Source organism: Macaca nemestrina, chromosome 9 (assembly GCF_043159975.1).
Source record: "Macaca nemestrina isolate mMacNem1 chromosome 9, mMacNem.hap1, whole genome shotgun sequence".
NCBI lineage: Eukaryota > Metazoa > Chordata > Mammalia > Primates > Cercopithecidae > Macaca > Macaca nemestrina.
In genome coordinates, this window is record NC_092133.1 from 32,300,595 (window position 1) to 32,319,000 (window position 18,406).

General features: G+C 36.2%; 1 protein-coding gene across 16 annotated transcripts in view; it reads right to left on the minus strand.

Annotated features, from left to right (window-relative positions):
- LOC105478371 (beta-transducin repeat containing E3 ubiquitin protein ligase) overlaps window positions 1–18,406 on the minus strand; it is a 250,995-nt gene that overhangs the window by 95,518 nt on the left and 137,071 nt on the right. For 10 of the 16 annotated variants that reach the window (XM_011735585.2, XM_011735594.3, XM_071069257.1 and 7 more), the window contains one exon: window positions 2,265–2,342. The exons of 3 other annotated variants lie outside the window; for them this stretch is intronic. In XM_011735585.2, the coding sequence (XP_011733887.1) occupies window positions 2,265–2,342 (78 nt within the window). Of the gene's footprint in view, window positions 1–2,264; window positions 2,343–6,846; window positions 7,301–18,406 lie in introns of those variants that run through there. 3 more of the 16 variants (XM_011735584.3, XM_071069245.1, XM_071069255.1) reach the window with 3 other exon arrangements.

Consider the following 18,406-nt stretch of genomic DNA (forward strand, 5'->3'; position numbering starts at 1 on the left):
GAGTGAAAATTCGTTTGTTAGCTTAAATAAAGTTGCCAAAACTTTTCGTTGTGTCATTGTTTTCTGACAGTTGTTTCTGTATAGTGGGCAAAGTGTTTCCACTTCCCAATTTATCTTATTCAGTATTGTCCTATTGATTTAGATGAACAGATCAGGTGTTGATTCTCCAAACAGTTAAAATTGTAACTGTCTCAACATCAATTACTGATCATTTGTGGATTTTTGTTTGTTTTTTTAAAAAGCTTCCTGGATGATTCAATTCTATTTACTAAACAATTATTTTTATTAAAAAAAAGAAGTGTTCATCCAAAAAACATTTAACACATAATAAATTAAAAAATGAATGTGTCACAGTGTCAAGTACTTTCCCTCTAAACACTATATATAAACTGAAGTCAGAAGGCACAAGTAGAAACACTTTGGAAACACTGAGATCTGAGTATCAAATCACTAATTAGCTAGACAAGTCATCTAACCTCTCTAACCCTCCATTTTCTTCATCTATAAATTGGAAATCACATCATATCTAAAAACTTTACAGGGTTATTGTGAGGGTTAAATCAAATAAGCATCATGTTCACGGTCGGTGCTCAACAAATATTAGATCTCCTATTTCCTAGAACAATGCCATAAATGCAAGTAAATTAGAATTATTTTTACTGCTGCTCAGGCTCATTATATCCAATTTTATATTAAAAATGAATAGGGGGCCAGGCACAGTGGCTCATGCCTGTAATCCCAGTACTTTGGGAGGCGAAGTTGGACGGATCACGTGAGGTCAGGAGGCTGAGAACAGCCTGGCCAACATGGTGAAACCCTGTCTCTACTAAAAATACAAAAATTAGGTAGGAAGCGGTGGCTCATGCCTGTAATCCCAGCACTTTGGGAGGCTGAGGTGGGTGGATCACAAGGTCAGGAGTTTGTGAACCAGCCTGGCCAACATGGTGAAACCCCGTCTCTACTAAAAATACAAAAATTAGCCGGGCATGGTGGCGGGCACCTGTAGTCCCAGTTAGGAGGCTGAGGCAGAAGAGTCGCTTGAACCCTGGAGGTGGAGGTTGCAATGAGCCAAGATCGCACCACTGCACTCCAGCCTGGGCAACAGAGAGTGACTGTCTCCAAAGAAGAAAAAAAAATACAAAAATTAGCCGGGCACGGTGGCAGGTGCCTGTAATTCCAGCTACTCAGGAGGCTGAGGCAGGAGAATCACTTGAACCCAGAAGGCGGAAGTTGCAGTGAGCTGAGATCATGCTACTGCACTCCAGCCTGGGTGACAGAGTGAGACTCTGTCTCAAAAATAAAATAAAATAAAATAAAATAAAATAAAATAAAATAAAATAAAATAAATAAAAATGAACAGATGGCACACTTATTCTCTGCAACATCATAAGAACTTGTGTTTTTTGTTTTTGCCAAGGACATTCTAATTTTTACAAGAACACAATGGTATTGAACTTTCACAAGTAAAATGTTACCTTCTATTGGGGCACGCTGGTGAGCAAATTTTTTTTTTTTTTTTTTGAGATGCAAGTTTTGCTCTTGTTGCCCAGGCTGGAGTGCAAAGGCATAATCTTGGCTCACCACAACCTCCGCCTCTGGGGTTCAAGCGATTCTCCTGCCTCAGCCTTCACAGTAGCTGGGATTACAGGCATGTACCACCACACCCAGCAAATTTTTTGTATTTTTAGTAGACACTGGGTTTATCCATGTTGGTCAGGCTGGTCTCGAACTCCCGACCTCAAGTATTCGCCTGCCTCAGTCTTCCAAAGTGGTGGGATTACAGGCGTGAGCCACCTTGCCTGGCCACTGTTTTTTTTTTTAAGTTATTATTAATAATGGCCTTTCCTTCTAGAAAAAGCAAACAAAATATTGCTCATACTAAAAGGGCTAACTTTATTACAGGCAGATCTGTTTTTATACTTTTTTAAAAATGCCTGAAGAATCTTAACAGGAAAATAGGAGTTAAAGTCAACTATTCTACCATCTACAGTTAAGAAGCATTTGAAGTTACTTTTCCTGAATAAGAACTCTTGATTTTTATATTCACTGCATGTAACCAGCTGTCCTGTACATGTATACCTAGAATGTTTTTTAAATAACTGGGAAAACAATGTCACCTGATTGAGAGTGATGGCTATGGCCAGGCCAACATCAGAGTACTCTTAATATAAGCTCCAGGACTTAAAGAATGGCACATCACGAGTTTGCTGTCTTTTGTTTTGTTACTGGTAGCTTTTTATTTTAAGTAAGGCTGAATTTCATACCTGTCTAAGTGAATTCTTCTCTGGTATTATCTTCCTAGGGGGTTCGCCATTATTACAGTCTTCTCTCTCTGAGGAATTCTGTGAAAGAAAGTAAGCTTTAATTCAGTTCTCATTGTCTTTGATCTTATTCTGTGTGAGTAAACTGAATTACATTTCTAATTCTGTAAGTTAGAACATACATATATTTATACAATTATTCACTTGAAGATATATATACATACAGATATACACATATGTAAAATAAAACATATGCCCATGTATATAAATAAACTATGTAAGGATTTACATGGGAAGTATTTCATGTATCTTTAAGCACTGTGTAGGAGATCATATTCATTAGATCTCTAGCTTGCATTTTGACACAGGTTGACACTGGATACAAGAAAGTTCCAGCCTACACTTAGCTGATGACAACTAAAACCATGATTATTACCTTCTCTCGATTATAGTAAATGTTTGGTTGGCACAGATCTCCAAGTCTGGGTCCTAAAAATAGTTATTTCTCTTCCCCCTCTTCTCAGATTTGATTTTATTTTCTTTGATAAAAGTAGCATAGGACTTAAAAAAGTTTAGTTGGCAGTTTAGGATTAGAGTCCATTCCTTGGCTCTATCACCTCAAACAGCAGCTAGAGGACCCTAAAATGTCAGTGAGGTTTTTATATATGTAGGAGGGGGAAAAAACAACAATCCAATTGAAAACGAGTTCATAAGTACTAAAAATCTGCTAGTCAACATATGTAAATCACTATCTACAAGGCAAAATACAGAAAATCCAAATTACATATTATGTGAGTTCCATTTTCGGCAACGACATTAGTAACATTAATATTTAAAACCTTGCAGTTGTGCCGGGTGCGGTGGCTCACACTTGTAATCCCAGCATTTTGGGAAGCCAATGCGGGCAGATCACCTGAGGTCAGGAGTTTGAGACTAGCCTGGCCAACATGGTGAAACTCTGTCTCTACTCAAAATACAAAATTAGCTGGGTGTGGTGGTGGGTGCCTGTAATCCCAGCTACTCGGGAGTCTGAGGCAGGAGAATCGCTTGAACCCAGGAGGCGAAGGTTGCAGTGAGCCAAGATCACACCACTGCACTCCAGCCTGAGTGACAGAGCAAGGCTCCGTCTCAAAACAATAACAACAACAAAAAACTTGCAGTTAATATATTCTTTACATTACATATAGTCATAACATTCTAACTGGAGAGTTAGTTTATTTGTAGGTTCAGAAACTATTTCTAACACGAGAGTTTATCTGAAAATTTTCATACAAGCATGAAATTATTATTATACAAACATTACTGTGTTCTAAACCTACATGTAAGTTTCACTTTTTTGGTTTGTATTAGATACATTTTGAAAGACACTGAAAGAGAAAAAATGTACTGTGTCATTCTGAGGCCCTTTCACCTCTGTGACTAACACCTGTGTGTCACCTTTAGTAAGCCTGACAGGCCAGTACCCTAATGTGTTTCTTTTGGGCAGAAATATCTTATGAGGTTTAACTTGATATTTTACATTTGTGATGATCCCTTGTAAAAGTCCCTAAAATTAAAGAAAAAGCATGCTATATTACAAAGAAAAGGACAGAGACTCAACAACTTCAGAGTTCTAACTTTTTTTCCTCCCTATTTGGAAAAAAAGGAATGGAGATCATCTACCAAAAAATGGAGGAAGGATATAATTGAATTAATGACTGCAAAGCTTGACAAATGAGGCAACTGGCAATACACGCTAAGTAAGAATATCAAACAAAGAAAGGGAAAGGTCAACATTTAACCCATAACATCAAGTTGTATATTTAACTTTGCTTTTTTTTTTTAATGTAAAGATCAATGTTTTAAACACCAAAATTAAATGCCGTTTATAATAAAAGCTTAAGCCAGTATCCAATTATAAACTTATAATTTGCAAGTAACTCTCTTTCAGGGCATGAAATTCTACCCTTCTTTAAACAAGAAAAATACCAGATAATCTAAACCTGTTTAATTCAGTGTAAGATCCTGTTTTTCAAAATTAATTATGTTTTTGGAAATGTTATCATATAACTTGGAAGCCTAATTATTTTTTGCTGGAAGTTTGTTGTACCAAAGATACTATAAATCACATTTTTATTCTACAGGTACTTGGGCTGATACACAATTGCTGGCAAACTCCTCCATACTGAATTATAAAGTGAAAAACAGTCATCTCAACCTAACAGTCTGAGTAGTGACTAGCCCATATTCACAATTTTCTTCTTCCTGACCCTCTATTTTATCAGATTTAGATGGATAACCACTGGGTGGGTATTATTAAAATGTCTAAAGAATGAAAACACAAAGGGAGCTTAAAGGGTGTTACTAACATAACATAGAACACAGAGTTCCTTAGGAGTTCCTTTCCCCTTTCTATCCCACTAGGGCAAAGAATATTTAAGTGGTATTGTTAAAAATAACTCTTAAAGGGGGAAAACCCATAAACATTGGTATGTTCTTTTAATACAGATTAACCCAACACTTTTACTCTGGGCCATCCATCATGAGAAATCAAATCAAACAAAAAATCCAACTTACAATGTTGTTACAAAAAAATAGAGGTAGGGACATTAAACAGTCATGATATTAGGAACAAGGATTAGGTACCCTCCTAATACTGAAGAGTAGAAGCAGAATGCCAGTGAATGAGATGACTAGGTCTACAGTCTTGAGGGTAAGGGGTAATGATGAAATAGCCATTTATACCTAAGTAGTCACCTCAATAGTTCTCAAAGCCTGTCCAACATCACCCAGGACAGTTATTTCTCAGCAACAGTTATTTCTTGCATCTTTATCTATGAGGATTCCCAATAAGCTATGTGCATGATTTTCCTAGGTCATCAAGCTAAATTATGTCCAATAAATTCTATTTAAGGATAAGTGATTAATATAAGCAAGAATCATCAATAGGTGCTAAAATTAACAAGTGAGCCCAGTACTGTGGCATGTGCCTGTAATCCCAGCTGCTCAGGAGGTGGAGGCAGAGGGACTGCTTGAGCCCAGGAGTTTGAGAACAGCCTGGGCATCACAGCAACACACCATCTCAAAAACGTAAGTAAAATTTAAAACTAGAATAAGTGAGTGAAAGTTTGACAAGTAATAGGATAGTCACATAATCTCAAAATATTTTTTCTGTAAGATACTTAATAGTTACGATGAAAAAAGAGTAACCTCACAGTGGAGAAATCCAGCAGATGCCACCTTAATATTATGTGCCTTTTGATATGATGTACTGAAAACGGCACATCACTTGTGAGGTATTCTTGTCAAAACCACAAAACTTAAATCTACTTATAAGAAAACTTCAGGCTAACCCAAAAATGAGTATTTTATTCCATAAAGTTACTAGTCTGTACCTAAGAAATGTCAAGGCCATGAAATAGACTAAGGAATTGTTTCAGATGAAAGGAAACTAAAGAGGTACCGCACACGCTGTTGAGGCAATTGGAAAATTTTTAGTAAGTTCTGCAGATGAACTAATAACACTGTATCAATATTAATTTCCTGATTGTTTCCCCACCATTAAAATTTACATACAGAAAAATTCACCCTTTTTGGTACATAGTTCTGTAAGTTTTAACAAAAACATATAGTTGTATAACACCACCATTAAAAAATGAAAAATTCCATCACTCCTAAAATTCCGTTGAAATTCTCCTTAATAGTCAACCCACTGCCCACTGAAAATCACTGATTTGTTGACTCAATAATTTTTGCCGTCTTCAGAATGTCACATAAATGGAATTATATCATATGTAACCTTTGAATCTGGCTTTTATCACTTAGCATAAAATATCTGAGATCTACTCATGTTGTTGCAAATACCAGTATTTCTTTTCCTTTTATTGCCAAGTAGTATTATCTACTGTATGGATGTGCCACAGTTTTGTTTATCCATTCAATTTCCTGACTTTGATAATCTGTACTGTGATTATTTTTATTAAAATATCTTTGTTTTTTTTGGAAACATGCACTGAAACAATTAGGGGGGATGGAACATTACATCTGTAACTTTCAAATGGTTCAGAAAAAACAATACATAAATGGACGTATATGAGTGTGTATGTGTATTTATAAACAGCTATAATACAAATGTGGGAACATGTTAACATTAGGTAAATCTATGTGAAAGGGTGTAAGGAGATTCTTTGTGCTACTCTTTTCATTTGTCTATAAATCTGAAGTTATGTCAAAATAAAAATTAATTAAATCCATAATAAAATGTTAAGAAAGGGGAGAAAAGTTAGATAAGTGAAAAATACATTTTAGGGGGAAAATTCCACCAAATGTAATTAATGTTATACTCTACTGCTTAACTTTAAACCAACCCTAAGCAAACCTGACTGCTTAGAACAACAGATTCCCAATACTCAGATGGAAAGTTTCATTACAGTAAACAAATTGCAGAATGTGTCTGTAGTCCTTGAGTAATAATATTCTACGAATAGCAGCATTACAGTAGTCCCCTCTTATCCACAGTTTTACTCATGTAATTTCAGTTACTACGGTCAACCGAGGTCCTAAAATATTGAATGGAAAATTCTAGAAATAGTTTTCAATTGTGCACCTTTCTGAGTAGCTCTGTCCTGCCCAGGATGTGAATTATCCGTTTGTCCAATGTACCCACACTATACATGCTACTCGACCATGAGTCATTGACATTGTCTGCTCCTGACATCCCACCACCAACATCTTCATGGCTCAATAATCCAGGATCACCTGAAGCAGGTGGCATACTGTCAAAGGGTCAGTAGTAACCTAATACTGTGTCACAATGCCTAGGTCATTTACCTCACTTCATCTCATCACACAGGCATTTTATTGTCTCACATCATCATAAGAAGGGTGAGTACAGTACAGTAAGATATTTTGAGAGAGCACATTCATGTAACTTTTATTACTATGCCTAATTTATAAATTAAACTTTTATCATAGGTATGTGTTCATAGGAAAAAACATAATATACATGGAGTTCAGAACTATCTGTGGTTTAGGCATCCACTGGGGAACATACCCCCTATGAATAAGTGGGGACTATAGTATATTAAAATATTTCTGTAAAAGTTGCTACACAACTTGTTACCTTTTATATTAACTCAAATATTTATTTCTTAGCCCAGTGCACAACTTGCTACCTTTTATATTAACTCAAATATTTATTTATTAGCTCAGTGCTTACTAGCTTAGAATTGAAAGGGCAGGATAAAAGTCTCCCTGTCAACTTTGAATTTAACTTCAAACTAGATGCATTTGGGCTGTAACACCTGCAGACACAGTAACAGAGGTTTGGGTAGGAAAAGGTCAATAAAGGAAATACTGCTAAAGCTCATGCATTAGACCTCAGGGATGCATTTTGGATAAAATGTTTCCACAACCAACTTGGGTGAATAAAAAAGATAGAGTAATTATATTAAAGTATTCAGGTGATAAGCTTAAACAGTCTCAAAATCAACATATCTAAATTTAAAGCACTCTTTTACCATCCTCACTCATTTCTAGGTCAGCCCTTTTCCTCCCAACTTTTCTTTTTATCCTAGACTTAAATCCTCAGTTTTTACTCATTCCTTTTTTTTTCCTTTGAACATATCTAGCTAATTTCCGGTCTATAAACTTTTCCTTTGAATCATCTATTTTAATACATCTGACCCTACTTTTGCGTTTCCACTGCTTCTACTCTAGTCCAGACCCACAACACCTCTTACCAGTGATATTACTATTGAGAAAGCCTTCTGACATCCTTGCCTAAATCTATATCTGATATATTGTATACACTAGAGTTAGAATCTTTTTTTTTTTTTTGAGACAGAGTCTCATTCTGTCACCCAGGCTGGAGTGCAGTGGTGACCTCGGCTCACTACAACCTCCGCCTCCTGGGTTCAAGCGATTCTCCTGCCTCAGCCTCCCGAGTAGCTGGGATTACAGGCATGCGCCACCACGCCCAGCTAATTTTTTTTTTTTTTTTTTTTTTGTATTTTTAGTAGAGACGGGGTTTCACCATGTTGGCCAGGCTAGCCTTGAACTCCTGACCTCAAGTGATCCACCCACCTCGGCCTCCCAAAGCACTGGGCTGCCCGGCCATTAAAATCATCATTCTGAAAAGGTTTCTTTCCTGCTCAAAAGTCTTTTATAGCTTTTTGGAAATAACAGAATAAACCCAAACTTCTTAGTACAGCATCCATAAGACAGCCAACTTAACTATCCATCAAAGTCTCTGTACCATTTACATGACATTATTTATCATTCACCAAAATAAGAAAACCACTCTTTCATCTCTGTGTTTTTGTTAATTCTAGTCCCTCAACATTTAACAGACTTCTTTCCCAATCTCTTCATCTATTAAAAATCCCGATTCAAGAGTCAGCTAAAATGATACCTTCCTTGAGAAGCCTTTGTTTATCCCCTTATGTCCAACCCGCAGTTAGAATTAATTACTCCGAAGAAAAACTTCACTTCCAATTGGCACTTAATTCTTTATATCTCTTTATATCTCTACATGAACATGCGTCCCACCCTACACTACCCTGTAAATTCCTTCAAGGCAGGGCCAGTTTCTGTTTCATCTTATATTTCAGAGGTTCAGCACAAAGCTAGAGAATATAATGTGAATTTTAAAACGTTTTTTTGTTGGGAGGTAGAGGCAGGAGGATTGCTTGGGGCCAGGAGTTCAAGACCAGCCTGGGTAACACAGCAAGACCCTACCTCTACAAAAAAAAAAAAAAAAAAAAAATTTGCTGGGCATAGTGGCACATGCTTGTAGTCCTAGCTACTCAGGAGGCTAAGGCAGGAGGACCGCTTGAGCCCAGGAGTTTGGGGTATAATCATGCCATTGTGGTCTAGCCTGGGTGACAGAGTGAGACCCTGTCTCAGAAAAAAAAAAAAGTTTCTTGGATTGAATACTATTGCCAGGTTAATCTTTCTTAAACACTGCTACTGTCATAATGGTCTTTCCCTAAAGTATTTTTAGTGGCTCTTTATTTCTATGAAATCAAACATGAAGTTCTAGGCCTGGTTTTCAGGACCATCCAGAATTCCCTACTATATTACACCAAGTTATTTTCCACAACACATCTTTTCTGCCCCAGTTAAGCAAGTTTCTTCATAGTCTCACCAACAGGTGATAGGATCTTGAAATTCTGGGACTGATTCTTTTTTAAAGACAGGGTCTTGCTCTGTCACATCAGGCTAGATTGCAGTGACATGATCATAGCTCTTTGTAACCTCCAACTCCTGGGCTCAAGTAATCCTCCTGCCTCAGGCTCCCTACTAGCTAGGACTACAGGTGTACGCCACTACACCAGGCTAATTTTTCTATTTTTTGTAGAGACGGGAGTTCTCACTATATTACCCAGTTGGTCTCAAACTCACGGCCTCAAGCAATCCTCCCACCTCAGTCTCCCAAAGTGCTGGGATTAGAGGCATAAGCCACAGCACCTGGCCTGGAAGGATTTTTAACTCCAGTCTAGTTCACTCAACAATGATAAACACAAGAAGATTATCTCATCTATTCAAGTCTTACACATTCTTAAAATGAGGTTCAACTGTCATCTCTACGAAACCATACAACTACTCCACCTTACTCTACTGGAAATTCTTTAACTAAATTTTAATCTTGATCCACACAACTGGCACTTAATTAGATAAATGTTTGCACTGTTACTTTCAACTAACCAATAAGACTGAAAGATTACTGGGTAAAGTCTTTGTAGCTCCCTCTACCAACTAACACATTACATAAGTACACAGATAATAGATGCTCAATGAATAACTGAAACCCTAAACCCACACTGTACAGCTAGCTTAAAAAAAAGTTTTTTGTTTTTTGTTTTTTTGTTTGTTTTGTTTTTAATAGAGGAACTTCAGTGGCAGCCCAACTGCAGTCCTACTGTCCCACTACTTATAATGCCAGTATGATCAGTTAGAACTAGCAGTTACAAGCTCTGGCCTGACACATACTTTTGTAAATAAAGTTTAACTGACCCATAGCCATGCCCATCCATTTAGGATTTGTCTGTGGCTGCTTTCACACAATGGAAGAGGTAAGTGGCCACAAGAAAGACGCTATGTCCTACAAAGCCTCAAATGTTTATTATCTGGCCCTTTACAGACAAAGTTTGACAACCCTTAACCAAAGCATTCCTAACTTTGAGGGTTGTTTGTATTTTTGACTGCCCAATTCAAGAAGTAAAGATGTTCTGATGGTAGCACACAGCAGGTTCATAGCTGGGGCGACATTCTCCATGACCTAGTAAGTGGCTTATTTACTATTTTCAGTTATCTATTTGAACACACAACTCCTGATAAAATGGATAATTAAGAGTTTATTATATAATCAAATAAAAATTGAACTAATTTACACAGTGATGAAAAGTCAAGCCACCCATAATGACTTATAATAATCTTTGAGTAAGCATCTTGCTCAAGGTTGGATGGTGCAATAGAGCCTGAGCCTGTTTGAAGAGACATCTGTTATAAATAAAATAACCAGCTCCAAAGCTACAAGCTAACATTTCCCACCAATGCCACATACTTCACTGGGAGGATTCAAAGGACACTGTAACTGGGATAATTATATCATTTTAGCAAAGCAGGTAAATTGTGGTGGATTATAATTCTGACTTTGAACACATTTTAAAAATGAAATCATCTGCTCATCATCATGTAGAATGACAACCCACATGAAGGAAAAAATATTGAGACCAATTTCTAGTAACTAATTGCAAACATAGTGAGCTTCAATGGTAAATTAGTAATTGGATTAGTACTTTTCCCCATTAACTTGTTATGTGACTTGAAGTTAATAATAGCCTCCAAATATACATTTACAATTTACAAAAACAGAAATTACTATTCTACAAGGTTAACAGATATTTTAGTTACATGGACAAAATCACTCAAACTCTTCAATGAAAGGTGTCATTAAAAAAAAAAAAAACACTGTGTGTGTGTTTAAACAAATTTTAATTAATCCTTTTAGGATACAATGGCGAAAAACTTAGGTCATTTAAGTTCAGAAGCTAATCGGAATATCCTATTCAAGGACCCGTTTTAGGGAGGACCGAAAGTGTCCTCCTAAGATATTCTCTGGCATGTTTTCATGCACACTGCTTCTCCAGCATGTTTATCATTTGACATACTCTATTAAACCACAACCACATCAAGGCCTCCCTATGCTGCTAAACTCAACGGATCCACCAGTTAAGGCTTTCAAGGAGTGCTCTTTTCTAGTAATATACCAATTCCAAGCACAGTGCTAACGAGTAGATAGAATGGACAACATTCCCTGGGACAACCAAAGAGGACTTCCATTAGCACCGCCTTACTCCCTGTGACAGAAGTCAAAAAACTGCCAAGCAGGCTTTTTCCCCGCCACACTGTTCAACACTAATCATAAAACACTACAGATGCATCCTTTCTCAAAATGCAGAGGGATTGTGTGTATTTGCAAAGAACAACTATTTTCTATGCTTCCAAATTCTTAATCCTGTTTGGAGCTGTCAGTGGGGGTTAATGGAAGCCTTGGATAGGAGAATTCCAATCTGGTTGGCAGATGGATAGGTTGGTTATAGCTACATAACTATGTCTTGCCTGCAGGCACAATTCAGAACACTGTTAAAGCAATATAAAGTCTCTGTCAAGCTGAACCATTTGGATCAGTAGCAAGGAGAAATAATAATAAAAAAGAAGTTCATTTCTGGGCCTTGTGCATTTATGCTAGTATGCAGAAACTGATTAATTGTCATAGTGCACTGGTCTTCTATACCTCAGATTTCTACTTCTGGAGTAGATTTTGCATGCTAATATAATCATTCTCCCTCTTGAGACATTAGCAAATAATCAAATGAAAAACAGGATCATAATTTACTGAGATTCGAGCAATTCTCTATGCAAATTTGACTTGTTATTGCTGCTGCCTCGTTAATCTGAATGCCTTTGACAAACTCCTTTGATTTATGAACTCGTGACAACTCCAATGTGTATATATTTTGCTAGATTGACATTATCATTAAGAGTGGGTGGACTGAGCTCACATGAATGGCTGATTTTATTCGCTGGTGTCTGCTGCTCAACAGCTGAGCATCTCCTCCTCACAAAGCCCCTGAGCGGCAGGCTCTTCCCATCTTCCCATCCATTCATCATCTCGATGTTAATTGGCCCAGGCTTTAAGCAAATTTTCAACACGATTTAAAGGCACGATGACACTGATTACTGACCCTCTGCCATACGGTGCCTATTGATTAACCTGACAGAGATGATGAGCTTGAGGGAAACTAGGTGTGTGGGGACCTCGGGGGGAAAAATATATTGTCTATGCAGGCAAACACTTGTCATTACCTCACAAGCCAGAATTTGCACAGCACACATTCTTAAAACACACTACTGCTTTAACACCTACAGCTAACACAGAAAGTGCTTTCTGTATTCAGAGATTACAGATAAGTCATGTCAAAGCGCATGACACATTCAGTATTTAGAAGAACTCCCTAGATAGATGGCTGCCTTTCAACCAATTATGCTTGTTCTGGCTGATGTGTCTAATTCAGGTTAAATTCAAAGACAGTAACTGGGTGGCCTGGTAATGTTGTATCAGAAAAAAATAAGAATGAGAAAAATTAGATTCTTGACAATAGAGGAAGGAAGAAAGGAAGGATTAAAATTATTTGCTGCCATTCTACCACTATTAAAAGGAAAAGTACTCTTAAAGAGGAAGAAAACATCAACCTGATTATACGAATTTTGTTTTCTGTTCTTTTAATACCTCTGCCTAATTGCAACTGTCAAACTATTCCTGGCACAGAAATTATACCCACAACTGAATTATTTTAAAATAAAGTATATTTTAAGTCTAACAAACATTCCCTTTAAATTCTTGCTTGCCCATTTTCAACAACTGCTGTGCAAACTGCTATACTTAGGAAAATTGTGCAGGATCTTTAACATTAAGCTTCATAAAAACTAAATGTTGCATTATCAGAAAAAATGAAAGTTCATAATAGTCACTGAGCATTAGTAACAAACAGAAATCTGCCGTAAAATATTGCTAGTCTGTGAATTTACACAATGTCATGCAGCACCCAATATCAGGGATCAGACAGAAAACATCTTTAGATAGGATCAGTTATGATCTAAAACAAAGCCAACAAATATCCCCTCTCTGGCCACACATATCACCTTGTTTACTTACGAGTCCTGGGGGGACGGCCAATATACAATTTTATACACGAAGATTTTGGGGCAGCACTAACAGTTATTTCAAAGCTAAAATAATAGAAAACTGAACAACCCGGCTGTAGCACCTATTACAGTGACATGGGCTGTTAATGTAAGAGATCAAATGTTTTTCAAGTCAAACAGCATTGGTGCCTGTTATACTGGAACATGTAGCTTACTCCCTAAAAGCCTGCCTCCTGCTCTTTTAAGATAAACAAGCTCAACTAAGCACTGAGATACTCTGATAAGGATAGAAGAGATGAACTGCATCAGGGAGTGACAAGGCAAGGACATGAATGAGCAGTGTTGCTTTCTGTTAACTTCCAAGTCACCGAAAATATCACAATACAACATTTTAATATTTCACCATTAATTAAAAGTCTAGCTATAGGAGAAAGATAAATTTGTAGCAATAAATATGGGTACCAAAAAAGGGAGAGGGGCTAAAACAGTTATCTATTTTGTGAATAGGAGCAATATTACACAGCTGTCTGAACACAGTCAGCTTTGTGACTTCTTAATCGAAGGTTTGAACATCAACTTAGCAATGACTATGAGTATATAAAAGTTTGTAATTATGTTAATATGCTCCACATCAGAAGTAATAGTCCATTTAAACTGTAAAGTTTTTTTTTTTTTTTTTTTGGTTCTAAAGCCTTGATTTAAAAACAAACAAAAATACTTCCTACCTTACCCTTTCACGTAGATTTTTTTTTTTTTTTACATTTTATCCTGCTTAATGTATGAATGCAATTACAAAATTACATCTATTTATTAAAATGTGGGTTAATATTTTAAAATCCCAAACACGCTTGCAAAGCAGGCATCTTATACTACTGTAAGTTGTTTTTTTCTTGATGGAACTAAAAGGACAACTTTCAGGGGGGAAAAAAGCAATTCACCCATATGTTTACACTATTCAAAATGCAATAACAATGTACAAAGTAGCGAAATAAGCAAGGCAAATGAATTAAAATTCACCATGGGGATTTGAGATAGAAAACCATACACAATAAAAAGTTAAGCATACCTATCATGTAAACAAAAATGTAACTAGCTTAAGTTACCTTTTACCTTTAAATCTATATGAATCTTTTTAAAACTGCTTTCCTCTTTAAGACGTTACCTTCACAATTATGTGTTTTGGACAGGTTTTTTCATGCCATGATTTTCTTTGCTACCATATTTACAAAAATATTTCATCCAGAGATCCTCTGCATATAGTTTTGAGTAAATTAAGAGGCAAACATTTGCTTCTACTAATAAGGACATCTGGTTATTTTTGTAACTCAAAGACCTCTGTAGATTTTCTTATGTAGATTTTTTTTTAATCAAAATAGGACTGAGAACTATGGAACCCTTAGGATGTATGACAAAATTCTTTCTCTCTGATGAATTTTTTTTTTCTGTCATCCTTGTTTCTGGGTTTTTGTTTCTTTTTGCTAAATGACTTTCATCCCCTTGCTTTGGTGTTATTATGACAACAATATTTTGGAAGAAATTTAAGATTCCTTTAAACTTGATAAAAGCTAATATCCCCAGATGTGAAACCATCCCAAGTAAATAAACTACATTTCTGAAAACTAGACTGGGCTAGATTAAGATCTGTGTTTATGTGTATATCTCTAATATGGACTGGCTCTTGTTTAATCATTATTATTTTTCCTAATTAAGAAATTATTATATAGGCTTATTACTATACTGTGTCCTTCCCCACTAATGATACTGCCTTAATGTCTCTTCGGGTCATTAAAATTACAAATACCATTCCTCTCACCTATTTCTATAAATTTTTGGTTCCCAAGGCTGAAAAACATGTCTCAGCATAGATCTTGAAGGGTGTACCTTAAAGAAAAGTAACATATAGGGAGAGAAAAAAAATCATATACCATACATTATATCCCTTGCTTTCCTCTTAAAACGGTAAGTAGACTAATTATACCCCTTATTTGGGATCCTTGAGTTTAATCTGTAACTTTTGCTGTAAATCCTGCTTTGCATTTTCTGCTCATCTCCACTATAGAAATGAAAAAACTAGAATGAAATAAAATGTTTTTAAACAGAAAACAGCAAATATAACTCAGATTAACTGCATTCTCATGGGTCTCTAAGTAGCCAGACCCTAAGGTAGTATTGGCCTAAGGATTTAAAATTTGAGAAGACTTCTATTGCTGAAGGGTCAAAGGTTATAAACACCAATTCATGTCTTCAATTTTTAATCTGTTAACATCACCAAACAACAAATGAAAATAAAACCAAAACAGATTAGCCTGGAGTTCTACTAGGGGTAATTTAACAAATTTAATGGGAAAAATGGCTAATTTTACTGCTCCAGGGATAAACAACCTTGTTGGTTTGTTGTTGTTGTTGTTGTTGTTTTAAAGCAATGCTCTTTGATGTGTAAGTAACAATTTTTTAAAGATGTTTTTTCTCCAATAGAAGGAAACTGCTTTTTTCTATAGCAATGTAAATAGTTTCTACTTAAAGAATATCAAAATTATTTCTCTTAAGCCTAAGATCTTAAGTTATTGGAATGCTAGAGAATGGCTGTATACCTCTAATCTACCATTTTGCTAACTATACAGGATTTTGTGCATTTCTGACAAATCCTACAATTAATTTGATTATGTTGTCATTACTTTCCACACCGTAACTATCCTCTATTTAAAGAATCACAAGAAATGTACATCTTCTTTTCTCAAAATTATTCCACAAGTCACTAAATTATAGAAAATTTTACTATCATTTAGCAGAAATTGTTTTCTTTGGAAATATTAATACTTAGTTGACTGAAGAAAAAAATAAGTGATAAACAATCAAAATGTTTCCAAATTATTCTGTCTTTGATTAGAACCTAATTTTAAAGTGGCCTTTTAATTTAATTTAATTTAATTTAATAATCATTATAGCACTGAAATTCAAATTGGGCTAATTTTAATGAATATTTTAAAATCTGTTATTAGCTATCATCAATGGCATTTTGTTATTATTACTAATAACTGTTACTATAATTACTATTAGTAATTATTACTAATATACTAATATGTTATTAGCTATCATCAATAGCACTTGTTGCAGTATGGAATGGAAAACACCACTACAGAGTCTGGTAATAGATAATTGGTTTGACAGATATCAAACATCAATTTTAGTATCATAGTAGTTGTTCTTACAGTACAGAATTAGTAAATACCATAGTAGCTAACTGTGGTATTAAAGTATCTCCTGCCAAAATACCCTCTTGTGGAAACCAATGCATAATGCATCTTTTGCTCCTATACACAATGAAGGAATGGTTGACTTCAAAACCAGGTGCCTATCACTGCTGTACAAAGGACATTCTGGGTAGTGGTCAGTAAAGAAAGCATGGCCATTTCTAAATGCCAGTGGTTCCCAACATCTCCTTTCTTTCTGAGTGGAATCAAGTCTGAGAGCACTGACTTGTGGGTCATTCGACCCACGAGGGCCTGGATAGGTTTCAAGAATAACAGAGGTCATGTAATTGCCAAAAGAGCATTAGCCACTCAATCATAATGGATAATTAAATGACCTACATGATTCCTGAAATAGCTGCTCTATATTTGGTCTATTACTTGTGTCCCTCAAGATAAGCTACTCGTCTGGTCTGCCTTGACCCGCAAAAGTCCAACCTGCGCCCGAACACTAGCTGCATGCTTCTATTGCTTTATAACCGGCCCCCCTACCCTATTCATGCCCCAGACTCGGCTTTCAAGAGGACACACATAAAAAATCAATCTTGTGTCCTTCTCCCTATTGTGCTCTCTGGAATACAAATGACTAAAGCAAATAAAAAAATTAGTAAATTCCTTGTTTAGATCTTTGGCGGATAGAGGGAAGAAACATAAGAACTACAGAGAAGGAAAGTTGTGGTTAATTTTTTTTAAAGTTTTGCTCATAGGCCTTCAATGAATTTTTACATTCGATTATAAAGCTAGTCAGGGATTTTTTGTGGGCAGCAAGTCATTAAAACTTCAGTTGCCTAAACTGCATTTTTGATGGTGTTGAATATTAGACTCTTTCCTGGGCTAATTTTTCAGTCCATACAGAAAGCAAAGTGCCTCTCAACAAAATGAAATACACACAGCATCAACTGTTTATATAATAGCAGTAGCCAAAAAAGCAAGAATCTGTAATGCCTCAAATTTTCATCTCTCTGAATAGTTCAACAGTCTCACTATAATTCTTAGTCACAATTACAACCAAATAGAAGCCAGGTGCATCAAATAGCAAAAATGTACTGGATAATTTGCTTCTTTGGGAGGAAAAGGTCTGCCTTTGGCCCTAGAGGTAGCTGCACATCTAGCAAACACTACAGAAAAAGGCAAGAGACAAGTAACCAAAGACAACCTCACAATAATGGCAAGGGACACAGGATGTGAGGGACAAAAGAGCTCACATTTAGAATACCTTAGAGGCTAGTAGGATTTTTCTGTTTCCACAGGAAATTATATAGCTGGAGGCTACTGGCTATCCTGATCTCTTACTAGTACATGGATGGCTTATTAAACCTAGAACATATCTGTTTTAGTTAACTTCTGAGCAGGGAGGGGGTTTGGGGGTGAGGGGGAAGAGAACAAAATGTACTTAAATGCTGAATTTTTTCTCCAGGCTGAATGCCTTTCATCCAATAAGACATTCAAAGCAGTGACCCAGCAAATGGATTGAAAAAGCAATCTTCCGTCCCAGTGCCACATTATCATTCCTATTCAGTATTCTCCATGAGATATCTCAATCAGCTGTGTGTAAGTGACAACGCAGCCCATTGCTGGGTTAATTAAACATTTGACTTTAACACCCTCCCCATCATTAAGCAAATAAAAGCAGATAATTCAAACTGCACTTCATCCTCAGGGTACACAACACACATGTCAAAATTAAGAGAGTCCAAAGCCTCTGGG